Raw genomic sequence first — 21395 nt, 5'->3', positions numbered from 1 at the left:
TTCAGGCTCATTCTCGCAGATGGTGTTATTACCTTCTGGTTCTTTTCTTTTCCGTCCAATCTAATACAGTGACGAGAGACATGGCCGTCCAAAACACGCCAGTAGTTCTAAGATGATGAAGCAATTTGCATCCCTATGAACGCATATCATTTCACAGCGAAGCTTTAATGAATCCCTATCGACATAGCGCCATACCACACCTTATCGTATGAATCAAATAACCCTAACTTGACCAACCGAAAGGCAAAAGACAAGCTTAATCCAGCATGTGAAGCAACAAAAGTAGCGTATTTCAAGAGGCATTTGTTCCCCTCTTGTCATATCATTGTCCTGTTCCCATCCAATCTAATTATTGGTTTACCACCCTCCCAACTTGATATCGATCCCCATTCAGATCGTCTACACCCGATCACTTCGAAAAGAAGAGGCTTGGTTTCAAAGTCAAGTCCTTATACGAAGAGAACCAAAAGCCTAAATTTAGATTCCGATGATTAATTCCGATGATTATTGACATTTAGATTCGCTGGTCCAGCATGCACTTGTTTCGAGACTAAGTTTATCGCTCTTATATTTCCCTTGTTGTTATATTTCGAGAATAAAGCAATATCAAAATAGGATATTTGTCTTCACACATATTTTATTTTATTTGACTCATATGTCTCGGATATATTTGACCTTGTATCTCTGTTGTGGTTAATATATCTTGGTGTGGGTTGGGTATCTCGACTCATATTTCACCACTGCACCTCTATCTTGGTAGATTTATCTTCACACGGATTGAATTTTTTGACTTATGCATCTCAAGTACATGGATCGGGTTTTCTGACTCACACCTCGATCACATTTGACCATGTGTCTTCGCTATAATATATTTATCTTAACGTAAGTTGGATTTCTTAACTCACATATCTTAGGCATATGTGGCATTACTATTTTACCATAGTAGATTTCCCTTCATATGGGTCAATTTCTATGGACTCATGCGTTTCGGGCGCGTTTGGCCTTGCACCTCCGTCATAGCGGATTTTTCTTCACATGGGTAAAGTTTTCTTGACTCACGTATCTTGGGCACACTTGACCTTATGTCTTCGCTGTAGTCGATTTTAGATCATCTCGCTATGACAAGTTTCAAATTCTTTCTTCGTCATGGTAAGTCTCGAACCTTTCTACTATCGTAGTGTCACGGACTTAGCTAGAATTGTCTAAGTCGTGAGGCACCCTTGCGGTAAAGACGCGAACTTAGCTTACGTTGCGTAAGTCGCGAGGCATCCTTGCTGCAAAGACGCGAACTTAGCTTGCGTTGCCTAAGTCGCGCTTCGCCCTTACGATTTGCATCCGCAAAGATCATCCCACTTGCAACCTCTCGTAGGTCCCGAAGGACCTGTAAAAGAGAAAGTTGATTAGTTCGAAGAACGAGCGACGGACAAGTCCTGACGTCTTACGAAAAGGGGAAGCTTTACAAGCAATTCAGCGAGCACTTTACGTGCATAAGAGAAAAGAGGGAGAGGAGGAAAATAAGGACTTTAGAGGGTTGAACGAACAATTGCAAGTCCACAAACAATTGCTCACCGGGTGCCGGGTGCGACAATAAGTTCTCGTCAAGGTAACGTGCGAACTTGCGAAAGATTGTTCAACGCCCGACAGTATACCGAAGCCCCATCCCCCATGGTGCCACCCGAGTGGTTCTTGGGTGCTGAGATGGTTGATATTTCATGTGCAGCAACGAGCTACAGAAAACAACTCGTGGCACGTGAAAACAGAGCTATTTTGTGCTGTTTTGTTTGGTTCGATGAGCGATCACACTGTAACACTATAACTTATTCGAACTTACATTTTTACAAGAAAAATGACTAAAATCCAAGCCAAAATATACTGCCAAGCAACTGTACATATAGATGAGAGTGATGAACGATTCGTTGAATGGAGTTGTTGCGAGTGCGCGACGACCATTCGTGACATTCTCCCCTACTCAAACTGTCGACGCCCTCGTCGAAGCTTGTTGATAGTTGTTGATGATTGCTTCTTCATGTCATAGGGCGTCTTCAGGCTCCCAACTGGCTTCAGTTCGGGGAAGCTTTCGCCACTTCACCAAGTACTCAGTCTACTTAACTCCAGTGGGTAGCTTTATCTTGCAGTCTGTTAAAATGGTTTCAACTCGCTTCTCGTAGGAGGCTGTGGTGGGGGGTAGCCAACTTGGAACACTTCGGGAAGCATCTTGCGGATCCGAGTGGTAGGCTTTCAAGTTGCTGGCGTGAAAAACATTGTGAATTTTGAACCATGCTGGCAGTTACAACTTGTAGGAGACATTGCCCACCCTACTAATAATTGGGAAGGGCCCTTCGTACTTGCGCACCAATCCTTTATGTACTTTGTTCCTAAAGAATTGGAGTGATGTTGGTTGGAGCTTGACCAACACCAAATCACCGATCTTGAACTCTTGTAGTCGCCTTCCCAAGTCTGCCCACTTCTTTATTCTTTTTGTCACCTTCTCCAAGTAAGCCCGCACAATATCTACATTTCAGTGCCACTCCCTTGCAAAGTGGTAGGCTGACGGACTACTCCCAGTATACCTAATTACCATGGTGTAAGGAGTTGACGGTTGTTGCCTTGTAATGATCTCGAAGGGGCTCTTGTTGGACGCAGAGCTCCGCTGCAAGTCGTAGGAGAATTGGGCAATGTCCAACAACTTCACCCAATCTCATTGGTTGGCACTCACGTAGTGCCGAAGATATTGCTCTAGGAGCGAGTTTATCCTTTCAGTCTGGCCATCTATTTGGGGGTGGATGCTTGTGGAGAATCGTCTCGATCACTGATGATATTATGCGGGACTCCCCAATACTTCACCATATCCTTCATAATCAGCTTGGTCGCCTCCTCTGCTGAACAATGTAGGGGAGCTGCAATGAAAGTTGCATACTTAGAAAAGCGACCGACCACCATAAGTATCGATCCGAGTCTCCCAACTACGGGCGGCTTAATATGAAGTCCAAGGAAATGCTCTCCCACGGCCTTTCTGGTATGAGCAATAGCTCCAAAAGTCCCACCAGCTTCCGTTGCTCCACCTTGTCTTGTTGGCAAGTGAGGCACGTTCAAACATATTCCTCCACATCGATTCTCATCTTCGGCCAATAGAAGGCCCTCTCCACGAGAGCCAAGGTTCATATAGGAAGTCCTACCATTGTGCCTACTTTGGGGAGAGTTTCTTCTGAGTTTGGAAATAGCTCAAAGCGATGTTATTTGTCCTTAGTACAAATCGCGAACCAAGAAGGTAGTGTCGCCAAACTCGTAGATAGTAGATAACCACTGTCATCTCCTTCTCGTGCATCGGATACCGCCGCTCGGTCTCGTTGTGTTTGCGGCTCTCGTAGGCCACCGGATTACCCTCTTGTATGAGTACTCCCCCAATAGCGAAGTTTGAAACATCTGTATGGCTTTGAAGGGCTCCCCATAGTCTGGCAGTTTGAGCACTAGTTATTCCAACACAGTAGCCTTCAGATTTTGGAATGTAATTTCACATTTATCAAACCACCTCCAAGGCTACTCCTTCTTCAGCAACTCCATCAGTGGAGTTGTACGCTTCAAATACCCCGCTATGAAGCATTGATAGTGGTTGATGAAGCCAAAGAAGGATCTCAACTCTAGCACCTTCTTTGGAGATCGTCATTCCGCAACCGCTTGCACCTTCGATTTGTCCATCCGAATGGAGCCATTATCGATTCGATGCCCCAAGAATAAGATCTTCGTTTGAGCAAACTAGCATTTCTCCCTTTTCACGAATAAAGTTTTCTCCCTGAGAACCTTGAAGATTGTCCGAAGGTGCTTGATATGCTCCTCGAGCGTTTGACTGTAGATGACGATATCGTCTAAGTAGACAACCACGAACTTATCTAAATACTCTTTGAATAGCTAGTTCATGAGAGTCCAGAACATGGCCGGAGTGTTGGTTAAGCAAAAAGGCATCACCAAGAACTCAAACGCTCCATACCTGGTCACGCAGGTAGTCTTCGCTTTGTCGCCTTCAGCAATGCACACCTGCCAATACCCCGACCGAAGGTCGAGTTTTGAGAAATACTTGGCTTTGGCCAACTGATCGAATAAGTCCGTGATGAGCGGGATGGGATACTTGTTCTTTACTGTCACTTTGTTGAGGGCTCGGTAATCAACGCTTAGTCGGAGGCTCCCATCTTGTTTCTTCTGGAAGAGAACTGAAGCTCCGAATGGTGCTTTAAAATTGTGGATGAGACCACCGCTTAGCAGTTCACCTAACTGCTTTCTGAGTTCTGCCAACTCTGGCGGGGCCATGCGGTAGGGTGGTCTCGCTGGAGGCTTCACTCCCAGCTCTAGATTGATGTTGTGATCCACGCCTCTGCATGACGAAAGAGTCTTCGGCAACTCGGGTGGCATAACGTCAGTGAACTCTTTCAGGACGTTCGCCACCACAGCAGGTTCATGAATGACCTTCTCGTCGAGTGACTCTAGCTTCATAGCAGCCACAAATGTTAATTCACCTTTTCGCACCCCTTTCTTCAGTTGTAATGCCAATATATGTTGGGGTTCCCTGGCTCCTCTTCGAGAGACGGGAACCACACATGGGTCATCACCTCCCATCACATATAGGGAGTTAAAGAACGACATTGGTACCAACTTCGCCGCGTGTATAAATTTTATTCCAAGAATCACTTAGAAGTCATCCAGTGGCACCACCATCATATTTGTGCTCCCGCTCCATGTTCTGATCTTGATGGGAACTCCCTTTGTCAACCCGAAGATTTGCTTGGCTTCCGAGTTCACCCCCTTCATTCGACTTGGGCTCTTATCCAAGATCAGCCCAAGTCGCTTTACTTCTCGATCGGCGATAAAGTTGTGGGTAGCACCCGTGTCCATAATTGCATGGGTTGTTTGACCATTGAGCATGATGTCTACGTATATTAGTTTAACACTTCCTGCTTTTTTAGTCTTGTCTTCGTGTTCTCCCCCACTTGACCTCGTATGGCATTCAACAAACGCATTGCTCTCATTCGGGGTCCTTGCGACTCTTTACCATCGCTGCTAGATTCAGAACTACTCGAACTAAGAGCGATAGCCTTGCCCTTATCCTATCTGGGGGGTGTATGGAAGCTGTTAAAGTATTGAGTACATGTTTTTGTGAGCACTCCCTTACCATGTGCGGCCCTCCGCATAAGAAGCATCCACCAGGTTTTGGGGCCTTGCCTTTCGGGCTTGGCTCTTTGTGGGAACTCTTCTTCCTTTATTCGCCCCCGAGCTCCTTCTCTTGAGAATATTTTGGAGGGCGATTGCCTGAAGATTGTTTCCTTTTTCCTAGGTCTTCAGAGAAAACAAAGTTGGTGAGCCTTTCTGCAGCAGCAATTGCCCCGATCACATCGGTAACATTCCTTCGATGTAGTTCTTGTTGAGCCCATGGCTTCAAACCATCGAGGAAGCTGAACAACTTATCCTTCTTGGACATGTCCTGTATGTCCAGCATTAGCATAAAAAATTGCTTCACGTAGTCTCGAATGGAAGTACTCTAGCGGAGCTGTCTTAACTTCCTTCTTGTGACGAACTCTGTGTTCTCCGATAGGAATTGAGTTCTCAACTCCCGTTTCAAGTCCCCCCATGTGTCAACTCGACACCGACCCTGTTGGATCTCCTCCCAATGGGTTCGCCACCAAAGTTTTGCATCTCCATTCAGATACATTGTTGCTATAGAAACTTTGGTTTCTTCATAATTAGGCCTTGTAGCTCGAAAGTATTGTTCCATATCAAATAGGAAATTCTCGAGCTCTTTGCCATCTCTGGCCCCTCCATAACCATGAGGCTCGGGTGCCCTCAGGTTTTGTGGCGGTGCAACACGGGTGTTGCTTCCTCTCGCATTTAGTGCTCTTGTGAGCATGGTCACCCTTGAAGTGAGTTCCGCCACAACTTCCTGCAAGTGTTGCACGGAGTCTTTGGTGTCATTTAACAATCGGTCGACTAGGGCCTCAACCTTGTCGATCCTGGACTCTGCTTCTTCTTGTGAGCTTTTTATCCCAACAAGCCTTCATTGGCCATGGTAGAGTTCCTCCAAGCTCGCTTCAAGAACATCCAAGCAGGTTTCCGCTGTTGTGAGTCTCGCATTAGGACTCTTTTTCTCAATTGGCGCTCCAGATTACGCCTCCTCCACTCGTGGAGAGCAGCTAACTTCTCGCTCATCATGTTCGCTGCAGCGCTCCTCCTGAGCGGCTCCAACAGCATGAGAGCGAGTGTGCACTAGCAGCCCACCTGCGGCTGCTTGGGGCAAGGGTCCGACTTGCCCCGTCTTGCTTGATTCGCCACAATGCTTTGCCATGGCGAAGTTGTGAAGTTCCTTCACTGCTCGCTCGAAGTGCTTGCCCGCTCTGATATCATAATGTCATGGACTTAGCTGGAATTGCCTAAGTCGTGAGGTACCCTTGCGGCAAAGACGCGAACATAGCTTGCGTTGCCTAAGTCGCACTTCGCCCTTGCAATTTGTATCCGTAAAGATTAGCCCACTTGCAACCTCTTGTAGGTCCCGAAGGACCTATAAAAGAGAAAGTTGATTAGTTTGAAGAACGAGCGACGGACAAGTCCTGACATCTCGTGAAAAGGGGAAGCTTTACAAGCAATTTAGTGAGCACCTTGCATGCACAAGAGAAAAGAGAGAGAGGAGGAAAATAAGGACTTTAGAGGGTTGAACGAACAGTTGCAAGTCTACAAACAACTGCTCACCGGGTGTCGGGCGCGACAACAAGTTCCCGTCAAGGTAATGTGCGAATTTTGCGAAAGATTGTTCAATGTCTGATACTACACCAAAGCCACGTCCCTCATGGTGCCACCCAGGTGGTTTCAAGATGCTGAGATGGCTGACATTTTGTGTGCAGAAGCGAGCTGCAAAAAATAACTCATGGAACGTGAACAGCTCATGTTCGAACTTATATTTTTACAAGCAAAAGGACTTAAAGTGGCGAAAGCTTCCCCGAACTGAAGCCAGTTGGGAGCCTGAAGACGCCCTATGACATGAAGAAGCAATCATCAACAATTATCAACAAGCTTCGACGAGGGCGTCGACAGTTTGAGTAGGGGAGAATGTCACGAATGGTCGTCGCGCACTCGCAACAACTCCATTCAACGAATCGTTCATCACTCTCATCTATATGTACAGTTGCTTGGCAGTATATTTTGGCTTGGATTTTAGTCATTTTTCTTGTAAAAATGTAAGTTCGAATAAGTTATAGTGTTACAGTGTGATCGCTCATCGAACCAAACAAAACAGCACAAAATAGCTCTGTTTTCACGTGCCACGAGTTGTTTTCTGTAGCTCGTTGCTGCACATGAAATATCAACCATCTCAGCACCCAAGAACCACCCGGGTGGCACCATGGGGGATGGGGCTTCGGTATACTGTCGGGCGTTGAACAATCTTTCGCAAGTTCGCACGTTACCTTGACGAGAACTTATTGTCGCACCCGGCACCTGGTGAGCAATTGTTTGTGGACTTGCAATTGTTCGTTCAACCCTCTAAAGTCCTTATTTCCCTCCTCTCCCTCTTTTCTCTTATGCACGCAAGGTGCTCGCTGAATTGCTTGTAAAGCTTCCCCTTTTCGTAAGACGTCAGGACTTGTCCGTCGCTCGTTCTTCGAACTAATCAACTTTCTCTTTTACAGGTCCTTCGGGACCTACGAGAGGTTGCAAGTGGGATGATCTTTGCGGATGCAAATCGTAAGGGCGAAGCGCGACTTAGGCAACGCAAGCTAAGTTCGCGTCTTTGCAGCAAGGATGCCTCGCGACTTACGCAACGTAAGCTAAGTTCGCGTCTTTACCGCAAGGGTGCCTCACGACTTAGGCAATTCTAGCTAAGTCCGTGACACTACGATAGTAGAAAGGTTCGAGACTTACCATGACGAAGAAAGAATTTGAAACTTGTCATAGCGAGATGATCTAAAATCGACTACAGCGAAGACATAAGGTCAAGTGTGCCCAAGATACGTGAGTCAAGAAAACTTTACCCATGTGAAGAAAAATCCGCTATGACGGAGGTGCAAGGCCAAACGCGCCCGAAACGCATGAGTCCATAGAAATTGACCCATATGAAGGGAAATCTACTATGGTAAAATAGTAATGCCACATATGCCTAAGATATGTGAGTTAAGAAATCCAACTTACGTTAAGATAAATATATTATAGCGAAGACACATGGTCAAATGTGATCGAGGTGTGAGTCAGAAAACCCGATCCATGTACTTGAGATGCATAAGTCAAAAAATTCAATCCGTGTGAAGATAAATCTACCAAGATAGAGGTGCAGTGGTGAAATATGAGTCGAGATACCCAACCCACACCAAGATATATTAACCACAACAGAGATACAAGGTCAAATATATCCGAGACATATGAGTCAAATAAAATAAAATATGTGTGAAGACAAATATCCTATTTTGATATTGCTTTATTCTCGAAATATAACAACAAGGGAAATATAAGAGCGATAAACTTAGTCTCGAAACAAGTGCATGCTGGACCAGCGAATCTAAATGTCAATAATCATCGGAATTAATCATCGGAATCTAAATTTAGGCTTTTGGTTCTCTTCGTATAAGGACTTGACTTTGAAACCAAGCCTCTTCTTTTCGAAGTGATCGGGTGTAGACGATCTGAATGGGGATCGATATCAAGTTGGGAGGGTGGTAAACCAATAATTAGATTGGATGGGAACAGGACAATGATATGACAAGAGGGGAACAAATGCCTCTTGAAATACGCTACTTTTGTTGCTTCACATGCTGGATTAAGCTTGTCTTTTGCCTTTCGGTTGGTCAAGTTAGGGTTATTTGATTCATACGATAAGGTGTGGTATGGCGCTATGTCGATAGGGATTCATTAAAGCTTCGCTGTGAAATGATATGCGTTCATAGGGATGCAAATTGCTTCATCATCTTAGAACTACTGGCGTGTTTTGGACGGCCATGTCTCTCGTCACTGTATTAGATTGGACGGAAAAGAAAAGAACCAGAAGGTAATAACACCATCTGCGAGAATGAGCCTGAAACTTCTTTCTCCACTAGTCTTCGACTGCCACGATAATAGGGATGTGAGCCGTTTCTACAGTTGGATATGGCCATCAAACGTGCCCGAGACGCTGCAGCAATCAAAAGGGTGGGAGGCGACGTCAGCTTGTGTGAGTTGGCATCGGACTTCGCCCTATCTTCTTCCATTCATCGATGACCCCAAGCAGGTTATGGGCCACAGCAACGCTTATCTACTTCCCCTCATGCCTTACTTGCCCTGCCACTTCCAGCTATATATACGTGCCCTTAGCCCTCACACTTCTCCCATCCCCATCCCGTTCCATCCTTTGCTCCTTCGACGGAAGAAAGCAAGGAAGAGATGAGGATCTATTTTGGTCCTTCGATGTTTCTGCTTCTGTTTCTTGTCGTTCCGAACTTGGCTCAGTCCCAGATACTCTTCCAGGTAGAGATAAACAGATCCATTTGTTGCCTTTATCCTTGATCGCGTTTACAGTAAGAGAAACGAACACGTTGCAGGGCTTCAATTGGGAGTCGTGGAGGCAGCAAGGCGGCTGGTATAACTTCTTGAAAGACAAAGTCTCTGATATAGCCAACGCTGGAGTCACCCACGTCTGGCTGCCTCCGCCCTCGCACTCTGTCGGCGTTCAAGGTCGTACAGTGATTCGTATTTGCCATCGTGATCACTATCACATGTTGACCGAGTCGACTTTGGTCTAAACTATTCTGAGACTTCTCCTCTCAGGTTACATGCCGGGCCGGCTCTACGACTTGGGTGCTTCCAAGTACGGGAATCAGGATGAGTTGAAGGCGCTGATCGGCGCTTTCCACGACAAGGGAGTCAAATGCGTGGCCGACATCGTCATCAACCATCGTTGCGCAGACAAGCAAGACGGGAGAGGCATATGGTGCATCTTCGAAGGCGGAACCGATGATGCCCGCCTCGACTGGGGTCCACACATGATCTGTAGGGACGACACACAGTACTCCGACGGCACCGGCAACCTCGACTCCGGCGAGGGCTTCGCAGCGGCTCCCGACATCGACCACCTCAACACGCAGGTCCAGCGTGAGCTCACGGACTGGCTGAACTGGCTCAAGACTGACATCGGCTTCGACGGGTGGAGACTCGACTTTGCCAAGGGTTACTCCTCGAGCGTCGCCAAGATCTACGTCGAACAGACGCAGCCAAATTTCGTGGTGGCTGAGATCTGGGGTTCATTAGCTTATGGAAACGATGGGAAGCCAGCATACGATCAGAACGGCAACCGCCAAGAGCTGGTTAATTGGGTTCAGCAGGTCGGAGGCCCAGCGACGGCCTTCGATTTCACCACAAAGGGAATACTACAAGCTGCCGTGGAAGGTGAACTGTGGAGGATGCGTGATCCCCAGGGGAAGGCGCCCGGCTTGATGGGGTGGTGGCCGGAGAAGGCTGTCACCTTCGTCGACAACCACGATACCGGTTCGACGCAAAGGTTGTGGCCTTTTCCTTCTGATAAGGTCATGCAAGGCTACGCTTATATACTCACGCATCCGGGCGTCCCTTCCATCGTAAGTATGCTTCTGCACAACATTCCATTCAAATAGTATCACAGCATGACGATTATATTTATGTTCGTGTTTGCAGTTCTACGACCACATGTTCGACTGGGGATTGAAGGCGGCGATAACTCAGTTGGCTGAGATCAGAACACGAAATGGAATTCATTCGGGTAGCGCCCTCAACATTCTGGCGTCTGATGCTGACCTCTACATGGCAATGATCGATGGGAAGATACTGACAAAGCTAGGCTCGAGATATGACGTGGGGAATCTCGTTCCTTCCAACTTCCACGTCGTTGCCTCTGGCAATGACTACTCCGTGTGGGAGAAGAGATGAAGACGACGATGATGAATCATGGAAGAGAATTTTCGCTTCTCTTTCGTTCACGTTTCTCATCTGTATCGTAAGACCTCGGTATGAATGAGGTCATGAAGCTTTTCCCTTCTTGGCCGTGAGGCAGCAGAATAACTGATTCCTGGTAAGGACTGTCGTAATCTATTCGACCAATAAAAGGCAAATTATTGATCCGTATGGATCGATCCAAGTGAAATAATCGAGTTCCATGGTGCTAATCTCCAAATATGTTATGGTAATTATCTTGAGATACGTAAAATGGGGACACTGTTCACCGTGAAGTTTAGCTAACCCATATATCGACACTCCAAACAAGGAAAGATCAAAAGAAAATAAACGAAGAGGGATGTGTTTTGCATGTGGAGAAGTAGAAACTCATTCATGGTATGGAAACTACCGACGATCTCTCCCGAAACCTCGGCTTGAAAATTGTACGTGATAATTGAATCATCATAAATCTTTGGAAGCCTTAAATTTACTGCTCTTGTGCAGCACTCGATCTGCCGAATCTTATCGAGTGTAACACATTTCCAATTGGCCATGACGAATAATATTAGATCAAGACAGGAAGATGCATCACGTACTAATTAATGGAATTGTGGAAAAGGCATGCAACTTAAGACTGCAGCAGCAACACATCCACTGTAGTGAAATGGCCACTGCAGCAACACATCCACTGTAGTCTCAAGAACAAAATAGTTCTTCTAATATTCTTCAAGTAGTAGCTCCACAAATGCTATAAGGGTTGTTGAAATCGTTGAACATATGCCCAATTCATGAAAATTATATCCATCACACTATAATTAAGCACTCCGAGGGATTTTTTTAAATTAAATTATGGAATAAGAGATATTTTTCACAAGCCATCTTTTAGTGAAATTGTCAGAGTTCATTTGTTAAATGCTATCATACTAGCTTGCATGGGTGCCGTCGATACTCCTCGAAACCCAAAACACCTAAATGATCCATTAATCAAAATCATATGCTTGCGATCCTAAATTTTATCCAACCTTTGGCATAAATATTCCAAAGTTACTTTAAATCAATGATAGAAAAAAAAATCAAAAATATTTCATCAATATCATAAATCATATTGAAAAACTTATTATCGCATGTGATCATTTGAATAACATTGTATGATATGAAAATTATCTAGATGAAACGAATCATATGATTTAAGTGATCGTTGAACAAAATATAAGAACTTCAATGCTTACCTACTATTAATCATTTGTGATAAAGATTGCAATCGTCTACCCCTCTTGATCTCCAACGCATGATACTTATAGGGGTTGGTTCATGTACTTCATAAATATCCCATCGAAAGATATCAATAGATACTGTTATCTAATGGTATGGTTTATCTCCCTTCTTATTACATATATATATATATATATATATATATATATGTTTATAAATATAATAATTATATTAAGATCCGTAAATAAAATAGAAGATATTTAATATGACTTTAGAATATAACGAGGCTCTACTTCTAAGGATAATATCTAAAACGTCACTACCAAGAGGATAATATATAAAACTAATGATAATAAGTCGGAAAGAGAGTATTTGAGAAAGAATTTTAAATACTCAAAACTATATAAAAATTCTTTTTTTATATTGAAGACATGATTTGCAACCAGTTTCCATTTTAGTACCCCAAACCGCTCGAGATTAAAACTAATCAATAAATAAAAAATATTTAAAAAATAAATATTAAAAATAATGATCAGTCATTGGCTGATCAGTGAGGACAAACATAGCTCTTAAATCCTTGTGCAGCATTCAGAAGAGATTGGTGAAGACCCAATCTTTTCTTTGTCCCACTCTCACACTATCAATAGCAGATCATTAATTCTAGATTTTGCTGGTCCAGTGTGCACTTGTTTCGAGACTAAATTTATAGCTCTTATATTTCCCTTGCTGTGTCCATTACTATGACTGCGAGCCTGCGTGTAGGCGACGACTAGTGGGATCTGGCAAAGACTCCATCACTGTCCTCCTGCCTTGACGAGGGCCATGGTTGGCTCCCATCAACAAGTATGAGAAGTATCTGTGGAACTCCATGGATAGGAACGAGAAGAAGCGATGAGTTTTAGACTTAATCTCGCAAGGATGAAGCATCTGATGCAGAGTTTCTACCGGAGTAAATGAAGCAACTTCAGACTGTTATAAGATCAAACATTGTTTTGTTGGCGATTGAGTTATACTTTCGTTTAAACAAATAAGATTGGAATAAAACCGGAAAAATCCGAATCCATTTTCAAGCAAATCGGGCTGAACATTAGGAGATTGACCCGAATCCGATAAGACCGGTAGGAAGGAAGGAACAGCTCAATTTTGTTCCCTTTCGAATCCTCGGTTCCAATCCCCAGCGAGGGTTCTAATTTGCCCCTTCCATCAAATTCCACCGCTCTGGTCGCTCCCAATTCCGACGCCGCTGTCTCCCCTCAAATTCTCGCATGGAATGCGCCCGATCGAACGGCAGTGCGGCGGTCGATGGCGGTGACGGCGAGGGGGGTCGGGGCAGGGCAGGCGGACGCGTCGATTGCGCTACCGTTAGGATGCGGCGGTGGCAGCCGCTTGAGAGGGGAAGAGGTGTTTCCAGTTCAAGAACTAGGAGCACGGAGAGGGATGACGCGTCTTCTTCTTCATCCTCTTCCTCCCGTCAGCGGACGCAGCGGACAGGGATGCGCTTGAGGAACAGACACCGTAGCCTGTGGGCGCCTCGCGTTGGCCGTGGTAACGAGGGTCTCGAGGATCTCGCTCTTCCGCTTGGCATGTCCTTTGCTGCCGTCGTTGCGCAGGTGCGTAATGTTTGTTAGGGTTCGAAGATCGTGTTTTGCTTGTGAAATTCTTTACTTTCTTATGCGTTTCCCTACTCTTTAAACAAATTTCCATGGTTCTATTCCAGAATAGCGATGGACTCTTTTTTTTCTTAAAATAAAATTTCTCAAATTTTTTTTTTGAAGTTATGCACTAGTGGTCGAGTATCTTTGTCCTAATATCTGATAAATAAGTGAATACCATTCTCATAGGTTCTGTAAACTCTATTATTGAAATGTTACCTTGTTTTTCTTTGATTAAAGAATCTTTCTTTAGATAGTAGTTTCATTATCTTTAAAGAACCTTTCTTTAGATAGTAGTTTAATTATCTTTTTTCTAATTTCTGTGAAGAAAAAAGATATTTCAGAACGATAAAAATGTTTAAAAAGTATGAGAATGTTCTAATTGTCTGTCTAATTTTAAGCAAGTGTTTACAATTTGAAGGCAAACAATGTTCAGATTGGATCTATGTAAAGTCATACAATGTCAGTAACAAAAAATTGAAATGAACTGCTTTATAGAATCACACACTGTAAATAGAACATAGGGACACTGCCTTGTTTGTTTATGCTCTCAGAAAACGGTCTCAAGTTGAATTTTCAAGAATGAAAATGATATAATATTTCTTTTTGCAAAGTAAAAAAGAACTGTCTGTTGGGGAGGGAGAAGTTCGAAGGAGCCTCCTGAGTTCATTAAATTGAACAAATGTAGGAAATAAACTACTGTGTTGAATAATCACTCTCCTAATAGGCCTGAAAAGTAGAAATACATTTCTTTGGGTCTGCGAAGAATAATCACTCTCCTAATAGGCCTTCACATGCTAGTTATATGTGTTGCCTCAGACAATGAAAAGAATTCATAATAATTTAAAGTTTGTTTCACTGATCTACCGGATCAACTTGATTCTTTTTTGTCCAAGAATTTTTTTTTAAACCATAAGAGTATGCATGACAATAACAGGTCTTATTTCCCAAGTTTTTTAAAATCATAACAGAGATTCTCCTCCGCAACATAACTAACTTGTCTATTTACCACTAAGAATTAAAACTCAACTGTGGTGAAAGTGGACATATTTCAGATTAAAGCCTGACAATAATTTGTAGTAACAATATAAATGCAGCAGAAATTAAATAGTAATATTAACTAGAAATATTATATGTACCATGGAACATTATTCTGCTGACATTAAAGTGGCTGAACAGCTTAGAGCAATATTTTAAACAGTTGTATGAATAATGACATGCTTATTTAATTCTTGAATCTTGGTCAAAATAACATCAGGTTGAGAAGCGCTCATGACTTCATGACTTCTTTGGCATCAAGTTGAGAAGCATGTAAAATGACATGACTGCTGATTGAATTTTGTAGGCCAATAAACATTTGGTGATAAACATGATTTACCCAATTTTCCGAAGGTTACTATACTAGGGCAAATTACACCTCTGAAACCTTTGTGCATGGATGTCTGTACCTAGTCTGTCAGGCTTAGACCATAGCTTTTAATGTAAAATGAATATGCCATGATAAGTTTGATATACTCTATAATATACATATTAATGGTTGGATCACTACAGATTGAACCTCTGTTACTGCCTACCTCTTATCTCCTCTAGACCAGTTGTTTTTGGATATTACATAATTTAGCTAGTAGAATGGACTCTTATGCACAATGATGCTCCAGAAAAGACTAAATTTGTCTTCGGTTTAAAGCGCAACTGAGAGGAACAGTAACACAATATGATACTTGATGTCAGGTCAAGTATGATTGCAAGATTCATAGCTTTCTTAATTCTGGAAAAACAGCAAAAATTAAATTTGAAAAAATTCGAACAACATTATTTAGATGACAACAAATTTCATTTAGAAAGGATAAAGCAAACAAGGGTTTTCTCAGATTAGATCACCAAAGATATCAAATTTTCATCGATATCCTTGGACTTAGTTTACCTACTAATCAACCATAAATGCTAAGTCATACATAACATAAGTAAAATTACTGTAAATAAGATATAAGAAGTAGAAGAAGCCAAAATGCATGTCTTTGAATCTGATCAGAAAATATTTTTATCTCAATTACTATTGTTTTGCTACATTCTTTTTCTTCGTTGTTAACGGAATTGATCGAATCATATGTTGGCATTTGATAAAATATGCATATTAGACTAAGCAAATTAGCAAATAATTAAAAAAAAGGGATCATATGGGGAGTAGACTACATGGTCCCATTTGTCAAACTTGTAGTCTATTTGCCGGCTCTTGTAAACACATGACCAAGCATTTGGAGTGTACAAGACCAAAGACTTGTTTGGGAATAATACATATCCTAGATTTGAAGCTTCTGGACTATCTGAGTTTATATGTTATCCCAACTGTAATGTTGTCTAAACCACTAGGCACTATGAGGTGTCAAGGTCCCTTTATGCGAGGCACTAGGCGCATGTTTGGGTAAAAATAAGACGCTTTATAAAAGTAAACTAAGAGATACTCACTAAAACAAGGACTGGTAGTAGAGGGTAAGGGAAGAGAAGAAGAGGGAAGTTAGAAGGCGGAGGAAGGTGAGAGAAGTAGAAAGAGAGAGGGTCATGACAATGACAGTTGTAGAGAATGGAGAGGAGAAACAATGAGAGAAAAAGAGGCAAATGAGAAAAGAGGACAAAGTGGGTGGTGATAGTAGGTTTGGCCACAGAGAGGGGAGAGGAGAGCAGTGGGCACCAGCCTCAACTTAACTCATGCACTTGCCTAGGTGGTGAGCAATTTAAACATTTCTTGCCGAGGGTACAAGCCTACAACATGCTCAAGCCTCGCCTTGTCTTGTCTTGAGTGCCTTGGTGAGCATCTGAGCACTTCTTGACATCATATTGTGACTGGTACTTAAATATAATCAGAAGCAGGAAATGAGAGGGTCATGACAATGACAGTTGTAGAGAATGGAGAGGAGAAAAAGTGAGAGAAAAAGAGCAAGGGAGAGAAGAGGACAAAGTGGGTGGTGATAGTAGGTGTTGGCCGCAGAGAGGGGAGAGGCGAGCAGTGGGTGCCAGCCTCAACTTAACTCATGCACTTGCCTAGGTGGTGAGCAATTTAAACATTTCTTGCCCATGGTACAACCATACAAGGCGCTCAAGCCTTGCCTTGTCTTGTCTTGGGTGCCTAGGCAAGCATCTGAGCACCTCTTGACATCATATTGTGACTGGTACTTTAATATAATCAGAAGCAATCGTAAATGAAACATTTCATTGAACTCGTAGAGCAGTGTAATATACTAGAAGCCATTACTAAAGCATTTTATATTGCAAACCTGGCTTATGTTTGATAGAGAATCTGAAGAGGAGAAAGTATCAAAATTACCTTAGAGCAAAGAACCATGAACATTTCTAAGACAATTTCATCTACCACAGTAATTTGAGAGAGAGGCAGGGGATGAGGGAGAAATGAAGGAGAGTTTGGAGTCCCACCTGCTGGTCCCAGAACCTCTTTTGATGGACACCTGTCAGCTCGAAAATCACTATCTGTGCCCCGTTCCTAATACCCAACAGCAGCAACACGTTACCTATACGGGCAGAATTTGGAGGGATGCATGGCCAAAAGAGGGAGAGAAAGAAGAAATGAAATGTCTAAAAGCTATGCTCATCTTTTCTTTTGAAAGAAAACTGAAAATGTTTTTCAGGAAATTTACCAGACAGTGCCCCTTTTTTTGCTTCCAAGCTGATGACATTCTGGAAAAATATGATTCAACTTTTGATATGCAAATGTTTAGTTAATTGTCAGCAAAGATCATAGTCTTGTGTGAATTTTCTTATTCTATCACCTGTACTCAATTATTTGAAAAAATAAAAATGGCATGTGCATCAGTAATTTTAGTTAAGTTTCTTAGACCAAAAGGATATGATTGATTGTTTTCATTGAAAAAGTGATTGATCATGTTCACACAGTATTTCTAGAAGGATCTTGCCTAGTATAATAATTAAGTGCCATTTATTGAATAACTACATAGAAGTTATTGTCTGTCTGGGCTTCTAGTTGGTGAATATGCCACCTGATCTTGGAGATTTATTTTTTGTTTTACCTGATCAGTTTAACGATTATTATAGATGGTGGGTGCATTTGATTACCAAGCTGATTGCATGATGAGTAAAACTTCAACTTGGGAGAGTGTTTTGGCTATGAGTGATTATAGTGAATCAAGTGCATGTTCAGTAGCCACAGGAATAGATCAAAATATTGAAACCATGATCATTTTCATTAAATGTTCAACCATATTAGCATCTTATTATGTAATACTAGGGTGTTTTTACCTTGTTTTTTTTTTGAGCGTTAGTGGCCATTTGGTTGATGTTAGGAATTCCTTGATTCAGATTTTGAATGGCAAGAACATCTCAGGAAGGAGGTCACAGATAAATCATTTTTCCATGGTACATTTTTTAATTCATACAAATGATTTTCATACTATCAGATTTTTTATAATTGTCTGATATGAATATGCTTTTGGTGCAGATTTGTACTTCAGCAGTTAAAGAATCTATAACAAATGTAAGCCTGCCTTAAACCGAACATGTTGCTATTCAGAATAACCTTTTATAATTCAAAATCAGTATCTTACATGGCTTTCCATGAGATCTATAATTAATTTTCTATTTGGACAGATATACGGCAATAAGTTTGACTATTTCATAAGAAACTTTGATAAGTCGTTCCAGAGCACATTGAAGACCCTATGTCTGATTAACAAAGCATCTATTACTAAGCAAGATAATACTGATTGCAGTTTTTTCACATGCAGTAGTAGTGAATATACACCTGAATTAGCCAATCCTGAACCTGTCAGTGTAGTTGAAAATCTCCAAGAAAATATGCCACTGAGTTCTATGAGCAATCAACTTATTCCTTATGGGCAGGAAAATCAGCATCTTGCAAATATTTATCACGGCACATCTAATCATAGGTTCAGTCATTCTATTCTGGATACTTATGAGAGATCTGTTGTTGAGCAGACACGCTCTAATGACCTGAAAGCTGTTGAGATAGGTCTAGTCATGGAAAAGTTGAAACTAAAGCAATCCCAATTAGCCCTTAGTTCCGATGCAAATTTGTTGGAGAAAATAAAGATATCCATGGGTATCTCAAAGGCTTCCTTTAAAGAAGAGAAATTAAGGAATCAAATGCTGGAGACCAGGCATGCAGAACTCTTGAAGAGATGCATTGATCTCCTAGTCACTGGGTTGATTATCATGTGTGGCTTTCTTCTCTATGGAGCATCAATTTATTCCTTACAACGCATCACAGAGGTGACATCTGCCTGCAATTACACTCTTAAGGTATCTCTTAATATTTCGATGTTCTTAATTTGAATGCTGGTATTCTTGGATATTTAAGCTTAGCAGAATTTTTTTTCTTTGTTGTCCCAGGAGTCCAGATCGTGGTGGATCCCGAAATCAGTTCAGTCTTTTAGTTCAGGGTGGCTAACACTGAGATGTCATTTTGTGGTCCTGACCCGTATGTGTTTTGGAATATTGATGATTTTAGCGATTGCTTACTTGGTTTTTCAACGCTCGGCAATGTCAGGTCCAACTATGCCTGTGACTTTTTTGGTTATGCTATTGGGAGTTGTTTGTGGCTTTGCTGGTAAGCTATGTGTAGACACATTAGGTGGGAGTGGTTACCATTGGTTAATTTATTGGGAAGTTCTCTGTATGCTTCATTTCTTTGCCAATGTTTTCCCATCTGCATTTCACAATATTCTTTATGGCCCTGTCGCTGTGACCCAAGTGGCCAACACAGTCAGGTTGCCATACTGGGTAAGACGATATGCATTCTACATTCTCCTGCTGCTGATTCTTCCCACACTGAGTGGTTTGCTGCCATTTGCTTCAATTAAGGAATGGAAGGTGCATTTTTCTGAGAAGTTAGCTTTTTGGAGTTCTGGTATTGGGTACGAAGAGACATTTGGAATTATATATGGTCCATGAGAAGTTTGTTTTCCTGCAGTTACTCCCTGATTAACCTTATCTTGCAAGGTAGAAAGATTCAGACTTCTGCTGAGTAGTGTGCTTATGGTGCTGGTGTTGGTAACTACTGGTATTTATGTTGTAACTTCAATTAATTAACTGTTGCTCAATGTAACCTTGGAATATTGGATGGCATACTCAAATATCATGGACAGCTTGGCTGGGTTGGTCGGCACAGAATCTGGATACCTATTTCATGATCTTCAAATCTACTATGATGGTGAACGTTGCAGTTGTTATCAGGTGGACACTAAGCAGTATCCAAAGCAGCAAATATTTCCAGGTTACTTGATAAGATGATAAATGTTGTATGCAATATGTTGCCGATTTTTCCTGCATTGTTGCTGTTTGCTTCAAATAATAACTGGAAGTTGAATTTCTTTTAGAAGTGATTTATCTGGAGCTCAGTTATTGGCAATGAGGGAGATACATGTCAGAAATATACTTGTGAGTTCTAAACTTGATTATGCAAAGTTGTAGCATCCCAAGTTTTATGGAACAGTTAATGCCATTATCGAAGATGCTTTTTGAAATGACTATCAAGTGAGTTTGTTATAGTGATTTATTTGCTTCAGTGCAAAATTGTGTGTATCGTGAAGTAGAAGTTCGAGAACAATATCTAGCGTTGTTGTTTAAGTTAAAATCTAGTATTTGTGTCGTAACTTTTTATCAACAGTGCTCAAGTTATTGACGGGTCTTCTACTTCGTTATCATGATCTACATTTCCTGCTCGCAGAAAGATGGAATCAATGTATGCAGAGCTGAAGAATGGACTCCTCAAAATTGAAGGACAATCTGAGAGGTTCAGTAACATTATTTAGTGTTGTTGTTAACATCTAATATTTGTGTTGTAACTTTAATGAAATCATCAATCACTGGTTATTGTTGCTTTAGAATCATCTGGTATTTGTGTTGGAACTTTAATGAATTATCAACCACTGCTCTTTTGTGACTTAAGAATCGTGTAGTATTTGTGATGTCATGATCTGCATTTCCTGCTTGCAGAAAGATGAAATAGATGAATGCAAAGCTGTAGTTTGAGCAATTCGGCGGGCCGAATCACCCGTCAAATTTGCAGGGCTGATTTGTCCCTACGGTGCTCCTGGGTCCACTGTCCTTTCGCGGGATACCCTGAACCGTGCTTTTGACAAGGCAGGTGATCTCCTTGCCGGATTTCTGTATCATACTAACCCGATCCGACCCAACACACGAAACTCTCCTGATCGACGGTCACGATCGATCGACTCAAGTGCACTTGGATTTCTGTATCGTATGCCCACACCGCCACTCGTCCTTCGCGCTTCCGTCTGTTCCAATCGAACGCCGGAGCGCGAGTCCGCATGACTGCCCGGAAGGCCAAGTTAATCGAGTCGGTACTCCTCGTCACCATCACCACCATCGTAGGTCTTTCCCAGCCGAAGGAACCCGAACCGGAGCAAAGCCTGCGAGCCAAGCGACCGAGAGAAGGCGAGCGAAGCTGGTTCACGCCCACCGGCCTCCAAACATCGTTCCGAGAAACGCACCGACGCACTGCGGGAGAAAGCGAGCGTTTCCTTGATGAGAGAGAGAGAGAGAGCGAAACACGGAAGAAGACCAAGCGGGTGCCGCCCTCCTTTCCATCACAAGTTTTCTCTTGTTCTTCTT

At 42.5% G+C, this 21395-nt stretch overlaps 2 protein-coding genes across 7 annotated transcripts; both read left to right on the top strand.

The window, feature by feature from the left end:
- The first annotated feature begins 9337 nt into the window (after positions 1 to 9337).
- On the top strand, positions 9338 to 11115 carry LOC135632614 (alpha-amylase isozyme 3C-like). The gene is made up of 4 exons (XM_065141241.1): positions 9338 to 9468; positions 9543 to 9675; positions 9769 to 10574; positions 10651 to 11115. Exons 1-4 carry the CDS (start codon positions 9385 to 9387, stop codon positions 10900 to 10902), a joined length of 1275 nt encoding a protein of 424 aa, XP_064997313.1. The 5' UTR covers positions 9338 to 9384; the 3' UTR covers positions 10903 to 11115.
- Positions 11116 to 13274: 2159 nt separating this feature from the next.
- LOC135582364 (protein CPR-5-like) lies at positions 13275 to 20647 on the top strand. Of its 6 annotated transcripts, XR_010495213.1 has the most exons (7): positions 13287 to 13730; positions 18102 to 18158; positions 18241 to 18276; positions 18390 to 19061; positions 19152 to 20034; positions 20138 to 20198; positions 20488 to 20647. XR_010495213.1 is itself a non-coding variant. In XM_065144071.1 (5 exons), the coding sequence occupies exons 1-5, from the start codon at positions 13386 to 13388 to the stop codon at positions 19710 to 19712; spliced, it is 1671 nt and encodes a 556-aa protein (XP_065000143.1). In that variant the 5' UTR covers positions 13275 to 13385; the 3' UTR covers positions 19713 to 20647. The 6 variants fall into 6 exon arrangements, 3 of the variants coding, with proteins under 3 accessions (XP_065000143.1, XP_065000144.1, XP_065000145.1); XR_010495211.1 differs by having other exon boundaries at positions 20138 to 20647; XR_010495212.1 differs by having other exon boundaries at positions 19152 to 20198.
- The last annotated feature ends 748 nt before the right edge of the window (positions 20648 to 21395 follow it).

The sequence above is a fragment of the Musa acuminata genome, chromosome BXJ3-3 (assembly GCF_036884655.1).
Source record: "Musa acuminata AAA Group cultivar baxijiao chromosome BXJ3-3, Cavendish_Baxijiao_AAA, whole genome shotgun sequence".
Taxonomy (NCBI): domain Eukaryota; kingdom Viridiplantae; phylum Streptophyta; class Magnoliopsida; order Zingiberales; family Musaceae; genus Musa; species Musa acuminata.
The sequence above is the reverse complement of the archived record's forward strand: the minus strand, read 5'-3'. Positions and strand labels throughout refer to the sequence as shown.

Excerpts from the sequence above, each read along its gene's own strand:
- LOC135582364 (XM_065144071.1), top strand. The coding sequence starts at position 13,386 with ATGGAATGCGCCCGATCGAACGGCAGTGCGGCGGTCGATGGCGGTGAC. Across the intron at positions 13,731-18,101 it reads TTGCTGCCGTCGTTGCGCAG|ATTTTGAATGGCAAGAACAT; the intron begins GTGCGTAATGTT and ends TCCTTGATTCAG. Across the intron at positions 19,062-19,151 it reads CCTGCAATTACACTCTTAAG|GAGTCCAGATCGTGGTGGAT; the intron begins GTATCTCTTAAT and ends TTGTTGTCCCAG.
- LOC135632614 (XM_065141241.1), top strand. The coding sequence starts at position 9,385 with ATGAGGATCTATTTTGGTCCTTCGATGTTTCTGCTTCTGTTTCTTGTC. Across the intron at positions 9,676-9,768 it reads GCACTCTGTCGGCGTTCAAG|GTTACATGCCGGGCCGGCTC; the intron begins GTCGTACAGTGA and ends TTCTCCTCTCAG. Across the intron at positions 10,575-10,650 it reads ATCCGGGCGTCCCTTCCATC|TTCTACGACCACATGTTCGA; the intron begins GTAAGTATGCTT and ends TCGTGTTTGCAG.